Raw genomic sequence first — 24,930 nt, 5'->3', positions numbered from 1 at the left:
CTGGTCTCCTCAGCCATCTTTAAAAAGATGTCACAGATACACTGACACTTCTGCTGTTGATTTAAATAGCAGCCCCAGGCTGGGGTCGGCTGCAGGGCCAGGGGTGACGCACCTCCCATCCCAGCTCCTCCTGGATCGGGTGACTCAACAACGCACCCGAGGAACTCCCTTTGGCCACAGCCTCCAGTAGCAACCCCACAACAAACACTTGGATGGGGCTCGCGGGCATCCTGCGGGGTTTGGACGTGACCCGGCTGCACTGTGGAGCACTTGTGGGGTGCTGCAGGGCTCACTGCTCCCAGCCATGCTGTAGGGCTAAAGTGAAAACCCCCATTTTGCCTCATAGCGTCCTCTCCCCACCACCCTTCCCTCCCAATAAACCTTTCAGGGTTTTGGTTGCTGGTTGTATGCAAGTCAGACTGTCATGCTTTTTCAATGGGCTCCTTGAAGGAAGGGATGAGAGGCACACATCCCATAGAACTGAGCACGGTGCCCTATCCTGGGCAGCGTGTGCCACTCTCTCTAGACCACAACAGTTTTTGCTGAGCACCTCCAGAGCACCTTGATGCACAGGTGCATCCTCAAAGTGCTCACTTCCTTCACAAGAAGTCATACTTTCCATCAGCAATATACAATCAGAGGATTTTCTGCCCCAGCCAACGCTGCCACGCTGGATTTTTAACATGAAAACAGAGCTGTAGAAGGAACTCGGGAAATCACTTCCCCTCCGCCTCTCCTATCAAGCCCAGGACTGAAGTTGTGATTGCAATGCTCCCAGCCCTACCCCAGGAGAATTACAGATTGCATTTTGGAGGTAGAGCTGAGCGTATGACCGCACTGCTGCCCAGCTCTGGGAGGACACTCCTACACAAACACTGCTCTCATCTGGACCCAGAGAAGCCACAAAGCTTCCTCTGACCTCACTGAGCCCCACACCAGGACCCTGCACAGCTGCAACAGACACCTTCAGCCCCAGGGCTCACATGGAGCTCCTGCAGCCTGGCAGTGCTGTGCTGGGGTCAATGGGGCTCCACCTGAGCTCTCATCAATGGGCTCTGCAGGAACAGGAGCTTCCTTATCACAGCTCTTGCAGCACACTGAGTATTTCTCCACATCTGTCAGGAGGAGCTGAGCAGCATCCAGGGATTTCTCAGCTACACTGGGAAAAAGCTGAGCTACAGATGATGGAGAGTTTTCAATATGATAATGAAACCATTACACAAACGGCTCCAGAGCCAACAAAAGTCAATAATGAGGTTTTCATACCTCTTCCAAATGAGATTTTGCTCTGGCTATGCTACTATTTCTTTCAGTCACTAGCTACAGCAAGAGAGTACCTGCGTTCTAATGAGAAACAAATCATTGCGATAGAAAGCCAACTGCTGGAATAAACATTGGCAGTTTCTAGAGTATAACCAATAGGCCAAGTACCTCATGAGGAGAAAAGGTTATCACGTATCAGTACCTTTTCTTTTGTACACCTTCCTATTCTGAAGCTCCATCCCTCCTGCTCTGACATTCCAGTTCTCAAGTACCAACAACTCAAGTTAATAAAGTTAGAATTTTACTCTGTGGAAGTTTTTAATGCTTTGAAGAAAGATGATGTACTTTTAGCTAAAGTTCCCTCTTCATTTGGGATCCAAATCTTCAAGCACTTAACTATGTGCATAGCCCTTGCTCTGGGAAGAGAAGCTTTCAGGACCACAAGCTGCGAGCTGAGGTTCCCAATCTGACAGCCCACATCCTCGCTGCTGTGGGTCCCACCTGGTGCCACCAGCACCATGCCAAGAGCCAACCCTGCTGCTCAGAGCACTGTTCTCACATACCAACCAGAGCCCAGGGGCTGTGTGTACATTTGGATGGAACAGCAACCCTTCCCCATCACTATCTAGCACACAATGTTTATCAGGGCCTACAGACCACTTCCTTTTTAAAACCCTTATTGAAATTTGCACAATAAACAATTTATCCAATTTGTTGTAGGAAGCCCTCAGCCCTTTTCCTCTCAAAGGGAAAACAAAACAGATGTATTTATTATACTGAAGTGGCCTGGGAGGCAATCAAGGGCTCAGGATGCAAGCATGGATGCTCAGATGGAGGCACATACTGTCCTGTGAGTTGCACACATGGGAAGCAACAGGAGACTCCTTCTGAACAGAGGATTGTCTCCAACATTCCCACTGAAGAGAGGAGCAGCCTGATAGGGCCCATTCACAGTCGGGTTTTAGAAAGCCACAGAGCTGAGAGAGGGATTCAGACACAATGGTTCCAGTTGCAGGGGATCCCGTGGTGCCTGGCCAAGGGAAGAGTCACTATCAGCAAGCACAGCTTCCAAAAGAGAAGCAGGAGAGCTTTGAGAGGATGAAACCCAGACCTTTGTGGGCTCAGTGTCTCTGCAGGAAGCCAGCGGGGGTGCAGGTGGGTACCAGCATTATAGGGCACAGAGGGAAAAAGCAACCACCACCCTATAAGAATAGCTTTAATAGCAAGATAGAGCCGACCTTTCTGCATGCAGCAACTCATGGCAGTGCCTCCAACATGAAAAACACAGCAACAGCTCAGTAAGAGATGACATATTAATGCTATACTCAACATCAGCAATTTCTTGTTAAGTTTATTCTGCTTTTAAATGAACTCCACACTTGCAGATCTTGCATGTAATGCAGCCACAGCTGGAGGTGAAGGAGTTAAGCAGCCCTCACCGGACACACTGCAGACAAGGGAGAAGCCAGGGACAGACGCAGTGGCAACAGGCATCCATCAAGCACAAACTCATTAGTGCTTTCATAAAGAGCTTTCAGAGAGAGGGCAGAGGATGGATTTTTGCTGGAGTGTTTGGGGTAGGAAGCATCACAGCTGGAGCTGGGAGAGTTCAGTCTTGCAAAATGCTGTTTGTATTATCTCAAGGCAATGAATACTTGCTGGGCAAGCCAAATACAATTAATTCATGGTAGGAGTTGGCAAGTACAACTCCATCCCCAGATTTCCACCCTTCCCCTCCATCCTGACACACACATTCTGCCTCCAAAAAATATACACTCATCTGGAAAGAAAGTAAGGAGGAGTGCTGTGCGCTGGGCTGCAGCACCGCCTCCAACATTTGCACTTTCCCAGGGCCAGTCATTTATTTTCTTTGATTGTGGTTAGCTTCTCTCTGGGATGGAGTAGCAATTAAATTCACAATTAATCAATTCTAAAGCATCTTTATAGCATGGAGATCTTACATACAGGCAGTGTTAGAAGTGAGCAGTAGAATGCTGTGATTGAGTACCTGAAGGTCATAGGAGTCCTCTGCAGAGAGGACAAACTTCTTCCCCCCCAGTCCTTCTCGATAGCACAAACTGAAAACAAAGCCAGCTGTTCTGTCTGGAGTGCCTTCGGTCTGAGCCTTCGCCTTGCTCAATAGCCTTTTCATTATGAGCTTCCTGCTGGGAACACTCAGGAGCCAAATTGTGCTACTGGGCTCACAGCAGGCTGCCTGCAGGGACAGGCACACAGCAGCCTTCATCCCTCCATGGCCCCATGAGTTGTTACCACTCCTGCAGCTGATGGGGCAAATCAGAGGGCGTTGCTTTAAAAAAAAGGTTTTAAAAAATTAACAAGCTGTGCTCTGTGAGAAACTGATGTATCGTGTGCTGAAGGGCCTCCAGCAGCCTGCAGAGGAGGCAAGAGCAGAAGGAAGCAGCTCAGCTATTTGTGTATGACGGGGCAGAGCTGCTCCTTCTCTGCATGGGTTGTGTCCATAGCTCAGAGTAACTGAAGGGATTTCTTCACCTCTGAACCTGCTTCCAAGTCCTGCTGGGTCTGCAGGAAATTCCAAGATCCTAGATGGGCTTTTGTTCAAGTTCTCTGTTGCTTGCATGGAGGGAAGATATGAATATTGCCATGAACCAGCAATTTGGAAGACCTGGACAAGTACTTGTGGAGGATGGAGAGAAATAAAATAGAGAGCTGTTGGGTCCCTTGGATGCATACAACAAATGGCTCTAAGCCTAGGATGTTTAAGCCGCTCGTACCTGGTCTGCAAATTGCAAAACCCAGCAGCATCCCATGGTGCCTCTAACTTTGTGCTTCAGAGAAAGCATTTATCAGTCTCTCACTTGGGCTGGGTGATGTGACATGACTTGGTGCATGCATGGCAAACAGTGCTGTTCTGTGCTGCTCGCTCATCTCCAGAGCTCAGAGGTGGCTGTGGGGCAGAGCCCACACAAAGCCTAGGGCTGTGATCAGAGGGACGTGTGCTCGGGCTGAGGCTGAAGCCCACATCACCTCCAGGCCAAGAACATGGAGCTCTGTTCCTTTCAGGCATCTCGAGCTCAGTTTTCACTTCTGCTGAACCACAATTAAGTCAGTGACCTCCAGTAAACTTCAGAGCAGTCCACGCAAGCCGTGTTTACACAGACTTGTCAGCAACTTCAGAAACCGTACTTAATTGGGCTGACTACACCCCAGTGAGAACACAGGGCTCATTCTTTTCTCTCCCAGCCCAACACCCTGCAGGAACCAGAAAGCCCCCACCAGCCCTCCCAGCACCGAGGGTCACGCTCCCACTGCAGCCCCGGCGCTCTCACTGCCCCGTGCACATCCACAGGCGCTGGGATCTGCTGGCAGCAGCGCCCCATGGCTCAGCACAGCCCGACCTCCCAGGCAGCCAGGCACTGTGCTCTTCACCACGGATCCATCTTTCAGAGAGCGGCTGACAGCCTCTTTTTAACACAAGGGTCTCAGCAAAACAGCCCTACTGCTCTTGTGCGGCAAGAACAGAGGGAAACATGAACTCAAGGGCTGTTTCAAGTGATAGAAAACATAAATGTTATGATTTCAGAATTTAGCATTCAAGTGGAAGAGGATATTGCCTTCAACCTTGGTAAGATTCCATGTGCAGCTACAAAAACATGCTGGGAAGGTCTGGCTGATGCCAAGCCCTAATAACTTTCAGCAGCACAGAGCTCCCCTTCCACAGCCCTGCACAGAGGTTATCACAGCCCACACCTGAGCCTCTCTGACTGAGCACAACACATCGCCTGCAGCCTGTGCTAGAATATAGCTTTTGAGACAAATCTCACCTACAGAAGTGCCAGAGAAACTCAGCATTGTGCTTAATCTCACATCCTACAGGACAAGCAGCCATTAAACCAGTCAGTAATGCACTCGTTTAAGGGAATATCTTTTTTCCAAAAGGCTAACAATAGAGAACGGCATCAGTGAATATTACCACAAAAACAATCCAGTTGTCTCTCAGTTGAGCAGCACCCATGGTGACATTCCTGCCCTGAGAGCACGGCTGTGATGTCCTCATGCAGCTCACTCAGATGGAAGTCAGAGCTCTCACAAAGCAGCTGTGTTTTTTGGAAGTGACTTCATGTATTTGGACGTTGCCTACCACATGGAATCTAACATCTTCAGCAGCATATAAAGCTCTTCCTTTCATCCCATGCCACGTTTCCTCCATGTAATAAAGGTGGTAGGTGACTGTTTAACTCTACAATGACTTCTTGCTGTTCTCCCTTAAAACACAGCAACTATGCCTCTATAAATGCACTTTTAAGTTTCTTAAGCTTCCAACTCAATTTAAGCAGAATTTTTATATAGGACTGGAAGGACTTTTTTCCTCTCACTTGCCCCTCATCTGCACAGATGTGGATCTACTTATGCCAAAACAGTCACTTCTGCAAGGAAGTCCCTATCCCAAAGTGACCTGCTTCGTAATGACAGCGTCTGTCTGGCATGAAGACTGTTGGCCCCCACCCCAGGGAGAGGCCCTGGCCACAACCCCCCAGTGCTCTGACAGCTGGCACAGCCACCTCCTCACAGTGTGGAGCCTTTGGAACAGCCACCACCCACCATTCTGCCTCACCATCAGCTGCTCACCACAGGAAGCACCCAGACCTTGAGCACCAAACACAGCCATGGAGCACAGGGCATCCTGTGGGTGGGAGCTGCGCCAGCTGCACATCCCAGGAGCTCTGAGAGCCACCCTCAGATCCACGGGCTGCAGCTCTCCAGATCCCCATTAAATGCAAAAGCGAAATTAAATTTTGCTTTCTAGTTTCCATTATACAGAAAACACAGCTCCAGACCAATGAAAATCCAAGTTATGAAGTTTTGCATACAACAAATAGTGCTTTTTGTGTGTGGTTTTTTTTTTTTTTTTTTTTTTTTTTTTTAATATCTAGCTTTAAATCCAAGGCAGCAGAAAGAAAACGTCTTGAAGAAAATAAGAAGCTCAACAAGGTAACATACAAGTACCTAACTGAGGTGATTTGTCTCAAATATATTTTCCTCCTCCTGACACTGCAGCCTGATGGAGGTTCCCATTGCAGCACAGATTATGCAGCCCCAGCAACAGCCACTGCTTAAGAGCTCACATGAAAAACACACTGCTACCCTTCCCATATATATAGGATGTTTATAATATCCACAACAGAAGTTACTAGAAGCATGACTGAAGCAGTAAGGAAACATTCTGAAGAAGTTTATCCCTATTTACCTAGAAGGGAGTGTCAGAACTGTAGAGATATTTGCTCTCACTCTTTCCATTTCTTTATCACTGACCAACAAGCTGAAGAAAAGCCCAAGCAAAGCAAGTTTTTGTGATGTCCAGATGACCTCTGTGAGTCAGCAGGTCCAGTCAGCAGGAGCAGAGCTGCCATGGCTTCACACCTCTAAGTGCAGTGGCCAACATCAATAACAGGATCAGCAGCCTTGACTAAGCAGCTACATTTCCCATGGGGAGAGCCCCAGAAGCATCATGAGAAGCTCAGACAACCAGGGACTCACCAGGTGAGCCAACAGAAAGCTCACAACACAGGATGCTCTTCTCCACCTAAGGATCACAACCCATAGGACCCTGCAGACAAGGAGCAGAAATCCAAGCAGGGAAGTTCCTCCAGATGCAGCGATCCAGGATGGAAGAAAGAGATACTGCCCCTCTTTGCACGAGGACTTCACTAACAGTAAGACCACAGCCTCACGGAGCACCATTCAGCAGAGAGGTTTTGGAATGCACACTACAGTCAGGCCAGAGCTCACTGTGGTCTCACACCTCTCTTGCTGATCTGCCCCCAGCCCACACAGCACCAGGCACTCTGTAGGGCAGACCACAGAGTGTTCAGGGGATGGACAGGTGGAGGCTTCAGCCCTATCGCGAATCCAACCCTGTGGTGCCTTATAGAGATACCTGAATTGTCCTGTTTTCTTGGGTAGTACCTGCCTAGAACTGGACATTCGAATACATGTTGAAATATATATGCAAGTTGCTGCTGGCCAAGAGGAGTAAACAAGGAAGTAGTCAGGAATTGGGAATAGCAGGGTGCCTTTTAGTTATTTAAGGTATTAGCTGAGCCAATGGGCATGCTTTTCCTGTTTTACATAGACACAATAAGATAAAGGTCAGCAGGGGAATTGGTTACATTTCTCTTTCCCACATGTAGGTGTGCTGCTGTGAAGGATGTAATCCTGCCCAGAATGCTTTAAAGCCACAGAAAAACTTGGAAACTTTACGCCATCAGCCCTGAGCACATTATAGTTACTGATTCCATGTGAAAACCACCAGAATTTGGGCAAGGTACTGAAACAACAAAATGGAATCCTGCACAGCTAAGGGATCCTGGAAGAAAACCTTTAGGGATCAATCCTAACTGCCCCATATGCTTATTATGGTGAGAGAAATTCTTACGCTATAGGGAAAGCACATTTTCTAATTAACATCCTTAAACTTCAGCAAACAAATGAAACAGAAAATAAAACACAGCCAGAGGCTCCTCAGCACAGAACGCAAGAGCTGCTTAGCCCAGGCAAGGAGATGTTCAGCAATGCTCTGCCAGGCCTGCTAGCACACCAACTTGATACAGACACTGCATCACACACAGAACCCACAATAACTTTAATAAAAATTGAAATTGAAATGACATAACCTGAATATATTGGACAGCTACAGAAGTATCCCTTCTAAGCAGAGGAAATATAGGCTCCATAGCGTTACCAACCTGCACATCCTACTGGGATCAGTGAGAGCCTCCAGGTTACTCAGAACTCCAGCTGAATAGCAATTGCATTTCTAATGCATTCTGATTCATTAGAAACCTATTAAGATCCCTGACAGCTGTAAATAATTTAGCTAATCATTGCTGCTTCAAGTACTTTCATTCAAAGTGCAAAGCAGGTGGTTGTTCTGGTTATAAAGGTACTTCCAAAGATACTGTTGTGCTTGCATACATGCATACATGCATACATGCATACATGCATACATGCATACATGCTTGCTTGCTTGCAAGTTCTAAAAGATTTGAATTTATGGAGAAACCCAGCAGGAGCATTACTTGAGGCATGTCCTGGCTGCAGCTTCCTTAGCCTTCAACGCAAAGCCTGGGCCTGACTTCACACAGCATGCAGCACTTGAGTTCCCTGTATCTGTATGCAGGCCCAGTGTTACCATTCCCATACTGCCTCCAGCATTGCTCTGCTGGATGTGCTGTTAGCTCAGCAAATGTCAGAACTCTGCTGTCAATATTTCAGGGAAAAGCAATTACCAGAGGCAAGTCATAAGGTCAATTGATGATGTTCTTGGAATGTTCCCCAATAAAGAGCTTAAAGCAATTGAGTTGCATTGCTTTTGTTTTGGAAGGAGAGTCATGAGAAGTTATTCTGAAGATCCAAGAAGAACAAGAGATCCGTTCCCTCCCTTTGTTGTACAAAACCACATCTTGCAAAATCTGTTTCAATGGCTTATTTCTGGTCCAGTGATTTCAAATGTACGTGGCTGCCCTCCAAACCTTCCTTGAAAGACACAGAATATGCCTGTGCTATGCTTTAACTTAGAAAAAATGTTCTCATTGTATGCAAATTCCTCCCCTGGTCTATGGGAAAAATACATAGCAGTATTGTATCACAGCAGTAGTGGCTGTGGGTTGTGCAGCCCTCATTGCAGAGCTGCACTGTGCACATTGGGGCTCATCTCACCTTTCTGCCCAACTGCTTGGGCGTGGAACATCAGCATCCTGGTTTAGCATTAAGCACCTCTGGTTTGCTTGCTGTTTGCAACGAGAGCAGAAAATCACCCAAAGTGCATCTTCCCAGCAGCTTTTACCTGAACAAAGTGTATTCAGAGTTTTCCAGAGAAAACACACAGAAAAGGGAATAGGGGGACCTTATGTTGCCTTTCATTGCCGCTCTCTGGATGCATTTGATAATAGTGGCTTTGGAGAGGCTGACAAATAATGGACTTGGAGCGACCGAAGCTCTGCGCTGTGCTGTTCTGTTGGCAGTCACAGCAGAGGAAGTTTGTTTAGGACCCAGGCCCAAGGTTCCCTGTAAACAGGGTGGAAGTTGACTTTCCTGTTGGTGAGAGAAAGACTGACAGCTCACCGCAGCCCTTTGTGCAGCCACGACGGCCGGAATCACTTGGCAGTGTCATTAGGTTGTAATTAGATTGTGGCTCCGTTGCCTTTTTGGATTGCTTAATTGATGGCTCCAAACCAAATTACTTTCCCTATTGGAAAAAAAAAACCACAACAACACCCTGAAACTTGAATTCCATCTGCTGGATTGGCTTAATGCATTCAAGTGCAGTTTCCTTGGAGAAAAGGAACCTTCCTTCCTTGTGCACTGCGGATGGAACCTGCAGTAAGGAGGGGAGGACCCCCAGTCCGGGGTGGGTTGGATGCTGGGCAGCTCTGCCAGAGGCTCCTGATAACTAAAAGTTCATCAGATTTGGCTGAGAGAAAAACATTTTCTATTTTGATTCAGGAGGTGATACGTGCATGCATTTCTTCTCCTCCATAAACTGTCACAAAGATGAAGCTCCTTCCATAATGAAAATGAAGATGTCAACAGAGATACCTGTGGGCAAAATCTTGGCTTTGTGAGAGTCAGAAGGTTTTGTTACTCTCATCAGTGAGATGAAGGTATCAGAGGAATAACAGAAGCACTGCGGTTTCCTTATATCACACATTCTTATAGCTGTGCTGACCAGGTCATATTTCTCCACTCAAAAAATGAAGGTTTTCCCCTCATCTACTTCAGTGAAAAGTAGAGCGTAACACGGTGAGATCTGTACACAAAAGGACAGGGTGTGTTTTACTGAACAGCTGTTAAACAGAGAGCAAAGCATAATATCTGAAAAAAAATAACACTGGGAAATCAAATAGGAATCACTTCCATCAGTTAGGAGGGTGCCCAACAGGGAGTGCAGCTGATGAGCTGGAAACATTTTGGACATATCCAGAAACACGAGGCAAAACTTGGCAAACACTGTCCAAACGGTCCAACACCAACTGGTCCAGGCGCTGGGTGATCCGAGCACAGCCCATGCAGGAGAAAGTTCCCTGTTTATTCCTCATATTTCAAACCAGAGCATGGAAACACGCAATATTAAGAGTGTGCAAAAAGTAGAGACTTTTCTTTCCCACCTCCACCACAGCAGTAGATTGGGGAAGCTGAGCACAGCAGCTGAGTTCTGCTCTCAGGCCCATCACCAAGGCCTCCTTTCAAAAAGCACCCAGCTGTTTGTTCCTTGTCCCAGGCAGGTTGCTCACTGATCACACAGGAGAGGCTGCTTTGGAGACGTGTTCATTAACAAATGCTATTAAATGACACAGTGCTGCAGAAGAGGTTCTCTCTCCATGAGGAGCCCCCATGTGCCCCTGCAGTGCAGCCCGCTCTGCTCAGCCCAGCTCCCATCACTCACCCCATCATCCAGTGGGATACTGGTAGCTCTGCTCAGGGCTTTGACCCAAAACTTCCTAGGGCAGTTGTCAGATGGCCATGAGGTCTGGCCGCAATATAACTCACATGTTGAGGAACAAAATTTCATGCTATGGGTGTTGCTGAACTGTAAGCTTTTAGTTTTGACTTCACGGTACTTAATCCCTTCCATGCCAAAAATTGCTTCAATAGCATCTTTTATATTCAGCTGAACTGCTGCACCAGCCCAGGGGAAAACTTTGTTTCAAGGTGGATTTAATTTTTTGCTGGAAAAAGCAATAATCTGATCAGAGCAGTTCATGCTGTTTTCAGCTCCTTCTGCCCACGATGGGCTGGGGCTGCAGAGCGCTCTGCCCACCTCTCCTCTCCCGTGGGCTGTGCTGGGAGCCAGGATGCCTCCCCTCCATATCACCATTTCTGTGCCTCATTCACTGCCAAACGCTCCTTGTGTTGGTGTCAGCAGGGCTGGCTGCCCAAGCGCATGACGTCCAGGGCACGATGCAGGGGAGGGCTGAGCAGCTTCACCCCTTTCAATTGGCGGATCTGTGCAAACAACTGCAAGCACTCTGCAGAGCTGATGCCAGTCACATTCGCAGAGTTCCAGTGTTGAACAAAGGCTTCACTCTGGGGACAGAGCATTGTCCAGCAAAGGAGACGACAGAGACGTCAAATCTATATGCCAGATGTCGGTGCTGTAACTTGTCCTGAGACTCCTTTCTCTTTGTGCTTTTGGCCCCGCCGCCCGCAGTGTGCATTTCCCAGCTGGAAAGGCCTAACACTGGGAAACAGAAAATTGCCCAAAGGGAAAAAGTACAAAAGCTTTGCCTCTGCTACAGGAAACCAAACCTGCCAACAGTCTGCTGAGCTGAGCTGAGTACATCGGCAGAGCCGGCTCATGGAGAGGCATCAGCAGGGTGTGCACGGGCAGGCAGAGAGAGCAAGGATCCCCCGAGTCAGGTTGTTTTCTCTCAAAACAACAGCGAAAGCTGCACAGAGAGACAAAGCTCTGAGATTTGGAGCTCTCTGCTGCCTGGAGCCTCAGTGCAGGAGGAGTTTGTCCCTCGTTTTGTTGCCTTCTCAAACTGGGAGCACAAATGTTGGTCTCAGGAGTTTATCTGTGCTCACATTTAGGTGCACAGCCTTCATCTGCATGTACAACATCTCAGCAAGATGCAGTGTTTTGTGTCATCCTTCTCCTAATGATTTTTTTAAGAACAACACGGTTGAAAACCGATTCTCTTAATGTGGCCACAGCTTCCATTAAAAACGAATGAGCAATGAAACTGTTACTCTTCTATAAAATGCCATGAGTGATCGCGTCATCATTTCCCAGTGTGGGATGTGTCTGTTTGGGGATTTGGGGCCATTTGTAACTCCAGCCTTTGGAAATGGTTCAGCTCAGGAAATTAAAGAAAAAAAATCAACACTAAAAGCTCGGAGTGTGGCAAAGTGATGGTTGGGGCAGCGAGGGCTGCCTGCCAGCCCTGGGACACCGGTGGGATGGAGCCTCACTTTCTCCTTCTTCTCAGTTTGGAATCCTTCATCCCTTACAGATGAATTTTCCCTTAACAGACTCATTTTCATGCGCATAATGTGTGCGAACGATTAGAAAACAAATAAAACTCCAGTAGATGGCGCTCAAAAATACCCAAAATTTGTGTCCCGGCTCTGCCAGGACCCGGGGCAGCCCTGCAGCCCGCAGAGCCCGGCCGTGCCGTGGGAACACGCGGCCCCACACGGCCCGGTTTCCCCCAGCCCGCCGTGCACTGCCATCAGTGGGACCCACTGGGCACCGTCTCAGAGCGAAGCTAAGAGAAAGGACACAGAAAGGTGATGGATGAAGAGATCTCAGAGTCTGTTGGTGCTGTTGCACATAATGCCTCATTTTGCAAAAGCTGTGATGTGCACAACAGCCCAACTGCCCTTCTGATCTTTGCACAGCAATGACGTTGCTCAGCACTTTTTACCTTTGGGCAAAAAGGGAACGGGGTGACAGGATGGTTCACTTCTAGCCTGAATTTCACTTCATTTCAGCTGTACCCGTTTTGTTTCCAGGTCAGGAGACAATTGATCTAGTCATTGGATTTTCCTATGAAAATGGTTTCATTATAGGGAAGTTCCTATGGGAGCAGGATGTTTCTTTACAAACTTGTTTTACGAGTTGGACTGATGGGTGAAAAGCCCTTTGGTTGTGTGATAGCAGAGGTCGTCCCCTGAAACCATCGGTCAGTGGGCAAAGAACGGCACTTTCATTGTCTCTGTCTGCAAAAAAAGAGGAACAGAGCAGGGGTGGCACACAGATGGTCATAGACAACAAACTGCTGCAGCAGGACCCACCCCGGTCACACTGACTGTACCCAACCCTGCAGTTAGGGGTGAGAAGCACAGTAGGATTTCAGCTCTTCCATGACACAGGAGATGAGGAAGGAGGATGGTGGTTTGATTCAGAAGGCCTTGTGTGATCAGATATTTCCCAACCCCCAGGCTGCAAAGCTGGAGGTGGTGAGCGCTGGTTCACAACCTGCTGTCTGCAGGACCCTCCCGGCAGTGATGAGGGCTGCAGCCATCAGTTCTGGGAAGGCACTTCCTATGGGGAGTGCACGTCTATGCCGTGAGTGTCAGAAGTATCCCTGCCTCACGTCCCATTCTCCTGTGTGGATCAGAGAAGCGCATGTGTGTGTGTATGTGACCTTTCCTCCTCTCAGTTTGATGTGGGCTCCCCAAGTCACCGTTTAACCCCAAGAGTCCGTCCTGCTCAAACCTTTCCCATTGACAGCAGGGCAGTCCCAGAAGGAAGCTCACTGCAAACCGTGTCAGGCCAGCAGCTCGTTTTCCCTCGATGGAGGGATTCCCCAGAGGACTGGCGACCGCCGCTCGGTGAATCTCTTGTGCTGTGTGCTGTGATCTCAGCTCACTCACAAACACCAACACTCTGTGCTTTTTGTTTGGCCACTGCGCTGCACCGCCGGCAGCACCGCGAGAGAGCGGGCAGGGAAACAAAGAGCAGCAGCAGCTGCAGGAGCGCAGCGCCGGCCCTTCCCGTGCAGCACGGCCGCCTGGATGTTATTGCAGTGGCTGTGCACCCACCCAAGTGTTTCTGCGGGCCCAGGAGCCACGCGGCTGTGACGCCGTGTGAGCTCGGAGCTTATTCATGTTCAGGAATGGGAGGGTCAGGGCCATCGGCACACACCAGCATCCTGCTGCCTATTATTTCCTGCCCGCGCTGGCGTCGCACCAAGCCCTAACATGACAGGTGGATGGAGTTCACAAGGAAATAATGTCATGGGCCAGTTTTCCAGGAAAGCTGTTAACTCTATTCACAAAGTCGGGCCCTCAGATTGAAGGGGAATGGGGCTGAGCAGAGGCTGAGGAGGGCTGCTCCACTGCTATTTACTTCAAAGGTTGTTCACCGACATCTCTTGTTGTGGTCCTGAAGTTTTCACCTCTCAATAGGGCCCTCTGCTTTGAGACCAGACTGTGGCTGAGTGCTGGGAGCAGACAGTGGGAAGTAGGATGAGGTGACACCCAGGGCTGATGTTGGTGTGAGGACTTCAGACATGAAGGATGTATCAGCAACCAGAGCTGCACAATTCGTAGCACGCTGTGCCCTTCGGCAAGGAGCTTGGGGGAATTCCTGCGCTCCCCGCAGCACTGCATTTGCTGTCATGTATTCTCCTTCTGTCCTCTTTTCTTCTCCGTTTTTGAAGTTTAATACTATTTTCTCTCCATCTAGAGAGCACAGAAGAGTTAGGAAGTGGAAATAATTAATGCAAATGAAGCGTTTTCCAAAAATGCTGTGTTTGTCACGAATGCAAATCTTTGGATGCACAGTTGGAACAATAGGACTCCAACTGCTGCAGCGGGAGGAAGGATCAGGTCCTCCACCAACCTGAATGACAGCCAGCAATTCAAGTCAGTTCTGCAGTTTGAGACCATTGTTCTCCATGTATTTTAGTCTGCAACATTTAATCTGCTGCAGAGTATCACCAGGATCTCCATTGCATTTCACACCATTCTTTGTTCGTCGAGGTACTTCCACCTAGAAAAGCCCTTTGTAACTGGCACAGGCTAACACCCCCTGCAAAGGCATCAGAGCAGTGGGCAGATGCACAGAATGGTGCCTGGCAGTGCTGCTGTGCTCCTCTTTTGGAGCCCATTGTAAGAGTGAGATGTGGAAATTCCCCATCCCCCTGGAGACTGTCAAGAAGAAATCAGGTGAAACTGACGGCTGTGTGAGCACCTCCAGGCAGGCGGCAGCAGCCCTGGGCTCGGGCTCCAGACAAGCAAAGCTGAGGCAGGAACACGAGGCAAACACTGAGCCCTGTTACAGCGAACCAACTCTTATGGTAAAACTTGTGTCCCAGGCTGTGAGCGGCTCTGTACAATAGCAATGCAGGGTGTAGTTACAGACACAATTTCCTGTGCTTAAGTTTGGAAATTATTTTCTAAGATCGCCGTAACATTTGCCCAGCGCACTGCTGCAATTCCCCTATTAGATAATTTTCTATCCTTGTGAGGGCAGTTTTTCTTACGCAATGCTGCCAGAGCTTTCAGGAAGGGAGCGACAAGCAATTGTGGCCATAAACTTTGCATCAGCTCCCACCCAACCTCTCCCAGAACCAAAATACCATTTGTCGCGCTCAAAGCCTTTTCACACCAGAAGGGAATGCGTTTCGGAGCCGGAAAGTCATTGTGATCTCTGCAGGGCTGCGTCCTCCCAGCCAACTTCTGCCTTTTGGGTTCCCACCAGGCAGCGCTCGTGGAGATCCAAAGGGCTCTGCATCACAGAGCTGCACAGCCCCCATCCACCATGAAAGCCCCAGTCTGGTGATGGAGCTCCAAGTCTGGAGCAGAACCTTTCTGCTTGTAGGTAAGCCATTCGGAGGAGTTGGCCCTTCTGAAAGAATTATTATTACTTTTTTCCCTTTTGAAAACGGTTCAGATCGAAGGGTATCACCACCCCCTGGTAAGAGGACGGTGCTATGCCTGACACATGGTGTTTGTGGAGCACCTCCCTGACAACAAGCAGTCAGTAAGTGCTCAAAGGAATGTGCCTTGCTGTGTAGCAACCTGGACAAAAGGTGTAGGGAAAGAGATGATGAGAATGAAAAAGTCTGCAATACATAGATACATGGGGAGAGAAAATAGAACTTGTGGGATTCGTCTTGGATGTCACCACTGGCTGTCAAGATGTCAGTAGCTACTTCAAATTGTCCCCAGTCATCTGTGTTCCCTTTCTGTTGTCCTGCACCTTGCACCACCACTTCCCTTCCACATGCTGCACATTGCAGGCATCGCAGCAATGGAGAAGGGAAGGGCTGCTGAAGGGGACTGCTGTGCTCCAGCCCAGCCTGGGCGCCGAGCATGTGCTGGGGGTCATGGCGTCCCTGCAGACCCAGCAGCTCACTGCTCTGCAGCCGGAGGAAAAAGAAATGGGGAAGGGGAAAGAGGAGTCAGAAAAACTATTGTGTTCCCAGGGGAAAAAAATAAACGGCCCCATTTAGCTTATCCAGCTTTGCTAATGTCAATCACTTGTCTCATTTCAAACAGGAAAGACACCGCTTTAGTCCACCTGTTCCATTATTTATCACGCTGTGCATTTCCTATGAATTGTCGCTCATGCAAAACCTGTACATCGTAAGGAGACACCCTAATATTTTTAATGACCTTAAGCAAAGTGATTGACATCAGACACCGGTGTCAGATGTTCTGGTGACGCAACATGTTCTCCCAGCAGCAGGAGAGCTTCCTGCCGCGATTAAGATAGAGCTCTGGAAGTGCTAAAATGTGTTGTCAGCTTTCCTCTGATGCAAGTGATTTTATTATAGCGTCTGGTAACCACGGAGTGTGGCAATGCAAATACTGACTCCAAACATCCCCTCCAGTACTCATAGCTTGCTCTATTTAAAACACAAAGTGCACTCTGCAAACGCGGGGTTAAGTTATGCATGCGACGAGCTCAAACCACGCTGGGCAGAGGACAAGGTGCCGCCTCACCCGGCCAGCCTGGGCGGCTGCAGCACAAGCATAGAGCTCAGGGCTGACCTGCAGGAGGCAATAGGACGGATGCGGCAGTGCTCAGCAGCTGAGGTGGCAGAAACTGCTCCCAGCCCTTCTGAGTTGGGGGAAAAATGAGAAAAAGAGGAGTCCAAGCAGCCCCTCAGCCACCCGGCACCTCATTCACACCACAGTTTGGCTCAGCGCCGCTCGTCCTTTGCGATATGGAAAATGTTCTGTTTGGTTGTGGTTTGGGATCAGCCAAGAAAACCAAGGGTTTCCTGGGACACTGCCCAAGAAAAGTTGGAAGACCTCTGAAACACAGCATTTACAGAATGAAAGACCTCATGCATATGGGGGCACCTGAGAGCTGTGCTTTCTTACAGACACGTAACCCCACAGCCCACCCAACAACACCGCAGGACAGCACTGCTTCCACCACCAGCTGCTGAGAGCTGGGAGCGATGTGAGCAGTGCTGGGCCTGTCCTGCAGAACGTGCAGCTCCTCAGCAACTGTGGCTGGTTGGACCGTGGGAGAAATGGGCTCTCAGACCCAACCCTCATTCTGCAGGGAGCTCTGCAAGAGATCAGCATTCTGTGCTGCCACAGGTGCTGCTCCACAAACACCAACAAGGATGGTGAAGCACTCAAAGCAGAAGACACGAGCTGTCTTGTAATAATACAAAAATCTTAATATCTAGCAGCACTGAATATTATTTTAATGAAATTTAATTTTATAGCAAAATAATCAAAAGTGCTAAACCTGACCACTTTAATTTACAAAAAAAGTTTTGTGTTTTAAGCTATAACCATACCTCGTTACTTAGGTTAGACAATACAATTACACATTTCTACCTATTTGTATTCAATAATAGGACAAAATTAATATTAGTTGGTTTAAAAAGGGGGGAAAGTACCACGGATATTGGGAGGGGGAAAGAGTTACATAAAAGATACGAATCAGCTTATTGAGCAATCTGCAGTTTGCTTGGTTGCTATTGCTTTTGTTTTTTTTTGCTCTTTTTGTTGAGTATCAGTGTCAGCTGCAGAATCTGGCCGTAACCCACTGCAAATGCTACGAGTTCTCCCTTGGTTAAATGTCACAGTGCGGATTTGAGGAGACCTCCGGCGTTTCCAGTCAGTTCAAATTATGGTCTTGGGTCTCAGAGTCCCCTTTCCAACACGAGCAGCACACTGGAGAATGCACTTCTGGCGACTGCAGTTATGAAAACAGTTTTCTGTGCAGGAAAATTGTTTTTTTCCTCTGTCTTGGAAAGGATCACTATTACATCTGCGGTGAGAAAAATAATAAGAGCGCTTGCAGACTTGTTAAGAGCCTTTGTTAATCCATTCCGTTTCCGTGTCAGCTCATTCCCAACGTTAAATTAAAAGCTGCAGTCTGTCCTATGGCAAACAGGAGGGCTGGCGGTGAGGCTCTGCTGCTGCCCACGCCTGGCAGCTGCCTTCAGCCAAACAGGGTTCGCTGGTTTGCCACAAGCGCCGTCTGGCTCTCGCGCCTCTTTGCTTTCTTGTTTTGCTGCCTGATCTTCCAGCACACGGCGCTGGAGGCCAGCAGGAGGAGTCCTGATGACAAGAGCACCAATCCAAACACGGAGATGATCGATCCATGGGAATTGAAGCTGTATGCCACAGCAGTGACCACGACGCCGGCGATGAGGATGACCACTCCGAAGGGAATGGTGCAGCGGTAACAGGAGAGCTCTGCCCCCCCCGTGGCGGCCGTCAGCTGGCATTCACTGACCAGGGGGATGGTGGTTATCACACAGTCATTGTTGTTACTCTTCTCTGTGGATGTGGGGTCAGCGTGCTTTGGGGTGCCCAGGATCTCTTTGATAGGTTCGGTTGTCATCTTGACTCCCCGCAGCCCGTCCGCTCTCAGGCTAGAGCAGGCACTGCTCAACACTCAGCACACTGCAGAGAGAAGAGCCCGAGTTCAACAACATCAACATGGCAAATGGGGACAGAGAGGCACCCACCTGGGGCGGCAGACAAGCAGGGACCCTGAACCCACAGGGATGAATGTACAAGCTCCAGTTGTCACTGATTGCAGTGTGTCTGAATCAGCTCTCACATCACTTGTACACAGTGCTGACAGACCCAGAGCAACACCGACTGAAAGTGTTGTGGGATGACCTGACTGTAAGCTGTGCACTGCAGACAGGAGTTCTGGATGCAGACGGCACCACTTCTTGTCATCACTTGCTCCCTCCCTACAAAAGGGCTTAACCATTCCAACAGAAAGGTTTCAAGCTTCCCATGCAATAATTCTTTTTTTAAATTAAATGATATTCAAATTACTTTCTTATTGATCTGTTGATGTCAGTATAAAGGACAGCAGGAACTACTCCCTCGAGCACAGATACTGATGCCTGTATGAAAGCTTGCATGCTCAGGGACTCATAACCATTGATCTGAGTTTTCCAAAGAGCTGAAGGAGATGGCAAGCAGGAGAGCTCAGCTCTGGAGCACTGCACACTGCTGCCTGACAACAGCACAGCATGCAGCCTGGGGAGCAAGGAAGAGTGCTGGCAGTGCTGTAACGCTTTTATCACTTTATCACCTTCACATCTGTGGCTAGGAAGTTAATTGCCAGACACTTGTGTTCTCCTTTTCCTTTCCCACCACTCCCACCCTTGTTGCTAAGATATATCCCTCCATACGGAGAGCCCTTGGTTTGGATCTCTGTACCTCGTGTGAGTGACCGTGTGTTTTGTGAGAAAGGATTCCACTATTTTTAACACACCCACACCCAGGCTGTGCCCAGACCTCATCAGAAAGTTTGTCATTGAGTTTCCTTGAACTCTTACAAGAAAAAAGTTCAGCTCTGGTTGGACAAAGCTTTTGTTCTACAGCAGTAAGGGCGAGCGCTGTGCTGGATTTCTGCTGCACATGGCTGCAATGGTGCTCAGCCCCATGCGATGCTCTGCAGCTCCCAGCCGGGCAGTGCTCCCTTCCCCAGGGCACCACTCGGTGTCTCTGGGGCTAACAGGGGATCCAAGCAGCACCCAGCAAAGCAAATACATCGTGCTGGCATTGTATGTGTCCAAGGTTCTCCTGGGCACTGGGCTTTGTCTTCTGAAGCACAACACACAACTCAGCATCCCTTGTACCCATGGGGAGAGAGCAGCCAAGCCACAGATTTGTGCTAGAATGCCACTGATGTCCCCAATGGATCTAAGCCCAAGTTCTGCATTCTCTGTGATAACTTACACAACAGACTCACCCTGGTGCCACTACTCTGCTGCACTTCTTGTCCACAGGGGATTACAGAAGTTCAGCACAGCGACCCCCAAGACAGATCCCCAAACACTAAGCAAGAATCCATTTGTTCAACGACTTATTCCTAAATCTGAGGGGGACCTGCTTGCAGCATCCCTGTCTGTTTGCTTCAGACACATCCTCAGTGAGCTCTGTCTTTTTCTATATCTTGTACAGAGATTTATGAAGAAGAAGAGATACTCATACAGTTAAAACTAACATGGATTTTAAAAAAAAGAAAAAGAACAATAATCCTAAACTACCACAACTCCATCAATGGCAAAACATCTGCAGACCTCTGAGGCGCACAGCCGACACCAGCACCAGGAGGTAAGCTGACAGGCACTTACACAAAACAAACAAACAAACCTCTATTGAAATGCTGTGAGTTAAATAAACAGCAGAACCCATCAGAAGTAAGAGTAAAGGTATTCATCCCAGAAAACAGCACAAGGTCCTCATTGCCAGCAGAGTCATTTCTGACTTACGCCGACAGATGATTTGGTTCGGGTTTCAGGGTAAGAGATTTCAGCAAAATGCCCAGCAGCACAGCATCCCCTCGCTGGCCAGCCCAGAATACTTGCTTAAGGAGCTATTTTGACTTCCAGTAAGAATGCACTGATGTGGCAATCCATGGCTAACACTGGGAGAGGAATCTGACCGCGGAGCACACCCTGCCTGTTGATAGGTATAAACTGAGATGTGGGCAAAGGCACAAAGCACAGCAGCACGCACGCTTACCGGGGCCACGAGAAATCCATCGCCGCACACTCAGAGAGCAGAGGGCGACTGCCTGAGATGTCCCCAGGGCCAGACTCCCAGATCCAGGCAGAGCTGGGCAGTGGGAAGAGTGTCAGGCTTTGAGGCGTCAGATGTCGTTGTGTGATGAACCGGAGGTGACAAAGTTCTAGCATGGAGGTTTCCTACAAGAAAAGAGGTTGGATATTTATCAGCTTCCTACAAACCACCTCCCGAATGGAAAAGCTCCCGGTGCGTGCAGTGTTTGTAGCCATAGGGAGCAGGGAGGTGTTCTCCCCCCACCTCTTTCCTTGTGCCCACTGCTGTGCACCACTCAGTGTGGCTGATGCGACGGGAGCTGCAGCCCAGGTAAGTCGCCTGAACAGAGCTATGGGCAGGAAAGGGGAACACAGACAAGTTATCACAGCTAACATCTCCAAATCCATTTCTATTGCTGCTGCCACCTGAACCAAAGAACCCAATCACAGCCCGGAACGTTCAGGCATTTGTCCCTGCTGTGCATCCCAATGCTTTGAGCAAAGCCCTCCATCTCCATTCCTGGTTCCCACCTGCAAGCTGGCCGTGACACCTCCTGCCAGAGCTGCCTTTCAAATCTATTCTGTTATACAGATAACTAATAGAATGCCCCAAACTCCTCTTGAATAAACACAATAAAAGGCAAATCAAGCCCAAGAACACAGTGTGATAAATGTAATTTTCTTGTGTTTAATATCCTTCATTTCTATTATGTGACCATTCAGAGCAAGGCAGGGCTGCAGCAGTGCTGTGCAACAACTGCAGAAAGCAGTGATGGAAGCTGTTCTCAGCTGCAGAAACTGCAGTGGATCCACCAAGCAGTGGAGCAAAACTCACAGCAGCAGCAGAGTTCTGTTGCTAATCTTAATCAGCATTCCCTTCCTACATGTGCGTGGTCATTTCAACACTGAGGATCATCTCAACACTGAAGCAGGAGCTCCTATGTGGGGATGTGAATAAATACAGGAGATCATACAGTGATTTTATTTTCTTTGCTTTTTCTCTTTTTAATTCCTGCAGACCATGGTAGCATTTCACAAACACGGGCACTTATGGCCAATGTTCTTCTCCAGCGGCTCCTAAGAAATAATCCTCCCAGCACTGCTCTGAGGTGCAGCGCTGCCAGCCTTCACAGTTTTAAAGTGATGCCTTTATAAAACAAAACTCTGTCAGACCAACTTTTAGAGACAGGATTTCTTCCCTCGCTCTTCTCGCCCTCACCACAAAGCTGAGAAGCAGAAATACATGGAATGCACACCTTACAGTCCCAGTACTGGATCACTGCTCGTGGCAGTGCTGTGCTCCTAGGAGCTGATACCTGTGTGACTGCATGGCGCTGCCATTCTGCAGCCACTGCAACTGCTTCCCTTTCTGCATTTTACTCCAAACCTACGGGACACATTCAAGTTTTCATGTATTCTGGCACAGACCTGACTCCCCATACCCAGCGTATTTCAGACCCGACGATGCCCACGTGTCACATTGGACTTTGCATTAGAGCGACTACGAAAAACTGCAACAAAGAGTGTGTCTGTACCGAGAAGAGAGCCAGAACTGGGGTCCAACACACCAAAGTGATCCTAAACACAACCCCACAGCAACTCCTCACGGGAACGCTGCTGGGACTGCGCAACGAGAACTCAGACCCAGGGGCTGCAGACCCTCAATAACAAGGCAGAAGAAAAGCGCGCTGCGCCCTTGCCGACTGCGTGAGCCTCGGGATGCACGCCGGCTCCTCACCAAGTCCGTCGGGAAAATCACCGCCGGACCACAGCGTCCTTCAGGCGCGGTTGGGGCTCGGGGAGGAGCAGCCGAACCTTCTCGCACACAGACTTTGCGAGTCTCAAAACTTTCGCACACATCGGTAAAACGCCACAAACGCAGCGCGACTCCCGTCTATTGCCACGGAAAGCGGCGCGGCAAGGCAGCAGCTCCGCCTGCGGAACCCCGAAGGCTTCGAGTGGCGGTCCTCTCCCCGACGTCCCCGCACACACAGCCCCGCGCCGAGCCGGGATCCGCCGCAGCCGCACCGGAGCGCGACGAGCAGCGAGAGGCGTCCGGCGCTGCGCTGCGAGCCGAGCTGTGCCGTGCCGCGCTGTAGCACGCTGTCCTGTGCCATGCTATAGCACGCCGTGCTGTGCCATGCTGTAGCAAGCCGTGCTGTGCTGTAGCACGCCGTGCTGTGCCATGCTGTAGCATGCTGTGCTGCGCTATAGCACGCCGTGCTGCGCCGCGTTGTGCCCTGCTCCAACACGCCGTGCCATAGCGCCGTGCCACGCCGTACTTCCCGACGCTACACTGCACGCTCCGCACCGCCCCGCGCCAAGCCGTGCCTTACCTCCCGACTGCCGGGCGCGACTGCGGCGGCCACGAGCCCGCAGCAGCGTAAGAAGGGGATGCAGCTCGCGGCACAAGGGACTGTAAACAAAGTTCTCGGAGAGAGCGAACCAACCAAGGGACCGCAGCAAATTCAGCTGCGGGAGCTGCCGGGGAGGGGCGGCCGCTCACACCGGGCAGGTCCGCTCGGCGCTGGGCAGGAGGAGGGCTGGCCCCGGGGGCAGGGCTGGCCTTGGGGGCCGGGCCGAGTGAGCGGCGGGCGCTGCGCGGGGTGCGGGGCTGGGACGCGGGGTCGGGTGCCGGAGTCGGGTCCAAGAAAGGCTCTGGCCGGGCAGAGCCCTCCAGCCGCGGCTATGCATGTAGGGATGCACTGCTGGCGGTCACGAAGCGTAGATTCTGGGGGCTGGAAGGGAACCGCGGAGGTTCTGGGGCTGGAGGAGCTGCGGCTCCTGCACCGCCTCTGACCGCGCTGACTTCCATGGGGAGGAAGGGCACTTGGGATGACATCCGTAGAGGATGGAGTGTCAGGTGTCACCTAGAAACATTTTAATAGGTTTTCTTTTACACTTTAATGGCTCGTTGAAGTGGAACGTCAAATGCTACAGAGGTTTGGGATGGAGGAGTGGGAGTGTGGTGTATTTTGGGCTGTAATTTCCTTTGTTTTTACAAAAAAAACCCAAATATATTTTGTTTTTAAAGCTTGTAAATGGGCATGTTTGCATTTTGTGGTTCAGTTTACCAGAAGTTTATGTTTTAAAAGCCCCATTTTATCAATGATAGATAAAAGAGCAAGGCACCAGATGTATTCAATCAGCTGCTCTGTCTCTGAAAGCATGCCTGTACTTCTGACTCCCTCTCCAGTCTCAGCGCCAGTGAAGCTGGTGGCAGTTTTGCTATTCACTCCTGCAGGGCTAGGATTTCACCTCTGTGTGTTAGGAAGGTCTTTGCAGTGATGGAGATCCTGCCAGGGCATCTGCCCAGCATTCTGGCAGAGCTCCACAGCTCTGTGCAACAAACTGGCAGCTTTTCCCCATTTGCTGTGTTCCCTCCAAGCGCACATTTTACAGAGATGAGAAGCAACTGGGCCTGAGGGGAACTGTTAGTACAGAGCATCCCCTGGGCCGCCACGTTTGGTCCTTCCTACACAAACAGCATAGCAGGTATTAGCTTTATTAAACTCGCCAAGTTCCACCTCCAACCAGCAGGGTTTCCTGTTTCTCCCATTGGAAGGCTATGAGCATTATTCTGCTGACACATAGGAGCCTCTATGCTGCTTGCAGCTGAATATCCTCAGCTAGGCATGGGTGAACAAGCCTTTGGCTGAAATCGATCTTCTGACTTTTGGCAATTAGCCCTCTAATGTATTAAGATATGGAAATCATTTTCAGTCTTATTTGCAATCATCAGTTTTCCAGATGAGCCTTCATCTGTGTTTTGCATGGAAGTGCAAGTGTTCTTCTGTCTCTACTAGAAACACTAACATTGCATAATCATCCTGTGGTAGTTCAGTGTTTGGATTTCTCTCCAGTATTGGCGCCATTTATCATCTTGTATCAGAAATTACTGCTGTTAGCACACGAGTGCATGACCTACATTTCACCCCATTCCTATTACATCAATTTCTCTCTAGTCCTTCCAGCGTGTTACTTGGTTCTCCTGTGTTGATATTAGACCTCCCTCCCATGCTTATCCCACCAATGGTTTCATTATTACGTTTTCACTTTTCCATGCCAAGTTTATTGCTGAAAGTGTTACATAAAGGTACTGAAAGCTTTACACAAAAGAACTCCCAATAGTGATTTTTGAGGAACTAATCCGAAGCACACCTAAGCCTTAAAG

The 24,930-nt window shown here is 49.3% G+C and overlaps 1 protein-coding gene across 3 annotated transcripts; it reads right to left on the bottom strand.

The window, feature by feature from the left end:
* Positions 1-17,397: 17,397 nt before the first annotated feature.
* TMEM100 (transmembrane protein 100) lies at positions 17,398-23,278 on the bottom strand. 3 transcript variants are annotated; one of them, XM_048964977.1, is made up of 4 exons: positions 22,495-22,992; positions 21,022-21,106; positions 20,722-20,903; positions 17,398-18,633 (listed from the first exon to the last, which is right to left on the bottom strand). In XM_048964977.1, exon 4 carries the CDS (start codon positions 18,569-18,571, stop codon positions 18,167-18,169), a length of 405 nt encoding a protein of 134 aa, XP_048820934.1. In that variant the 5' UTR covers positions 18,572-18,633; positions 20,722-20,903; positions 21,022-21,106; positions 22,495-22,992; the 3' UTR covers positions 17,398-18,166. The 3 variants fall into 3 exon arrangements, with proteins under 3 accessions (XP_048820934.1, XP_048820931.1, XP_048820932.1); XM_048964974.1 differs by lacking the exons at positions 21,022-21,106; positions 22,495-22,992 and adding an exon at positions 23,093-23,278; XM_048964975.1 differs by lacking the exon at positions 21,022-21,106.
* Positions 23,279-24,930: the final 1,652 nt, after the last annotated feature.

This window comes from Lagopus muta, chromosome 18 (genome assembly GCF_023343835.1).
Source record: "Lagopus muta isolate bLagMut1 chromosome 18, bLagMut1 primary, whole genome shotgun sequence".
In the NCBI taxonomy this organism is placed as follows: domain Eukaryota; kingdom Metazoa; phylum Chordata; class Aves; order Galliformes; family Phasianidae; genus Lagopus; species Lagopus muta.
This window is presented reverse-complemented; position numbering and strand designations above follow the sequence as displayed.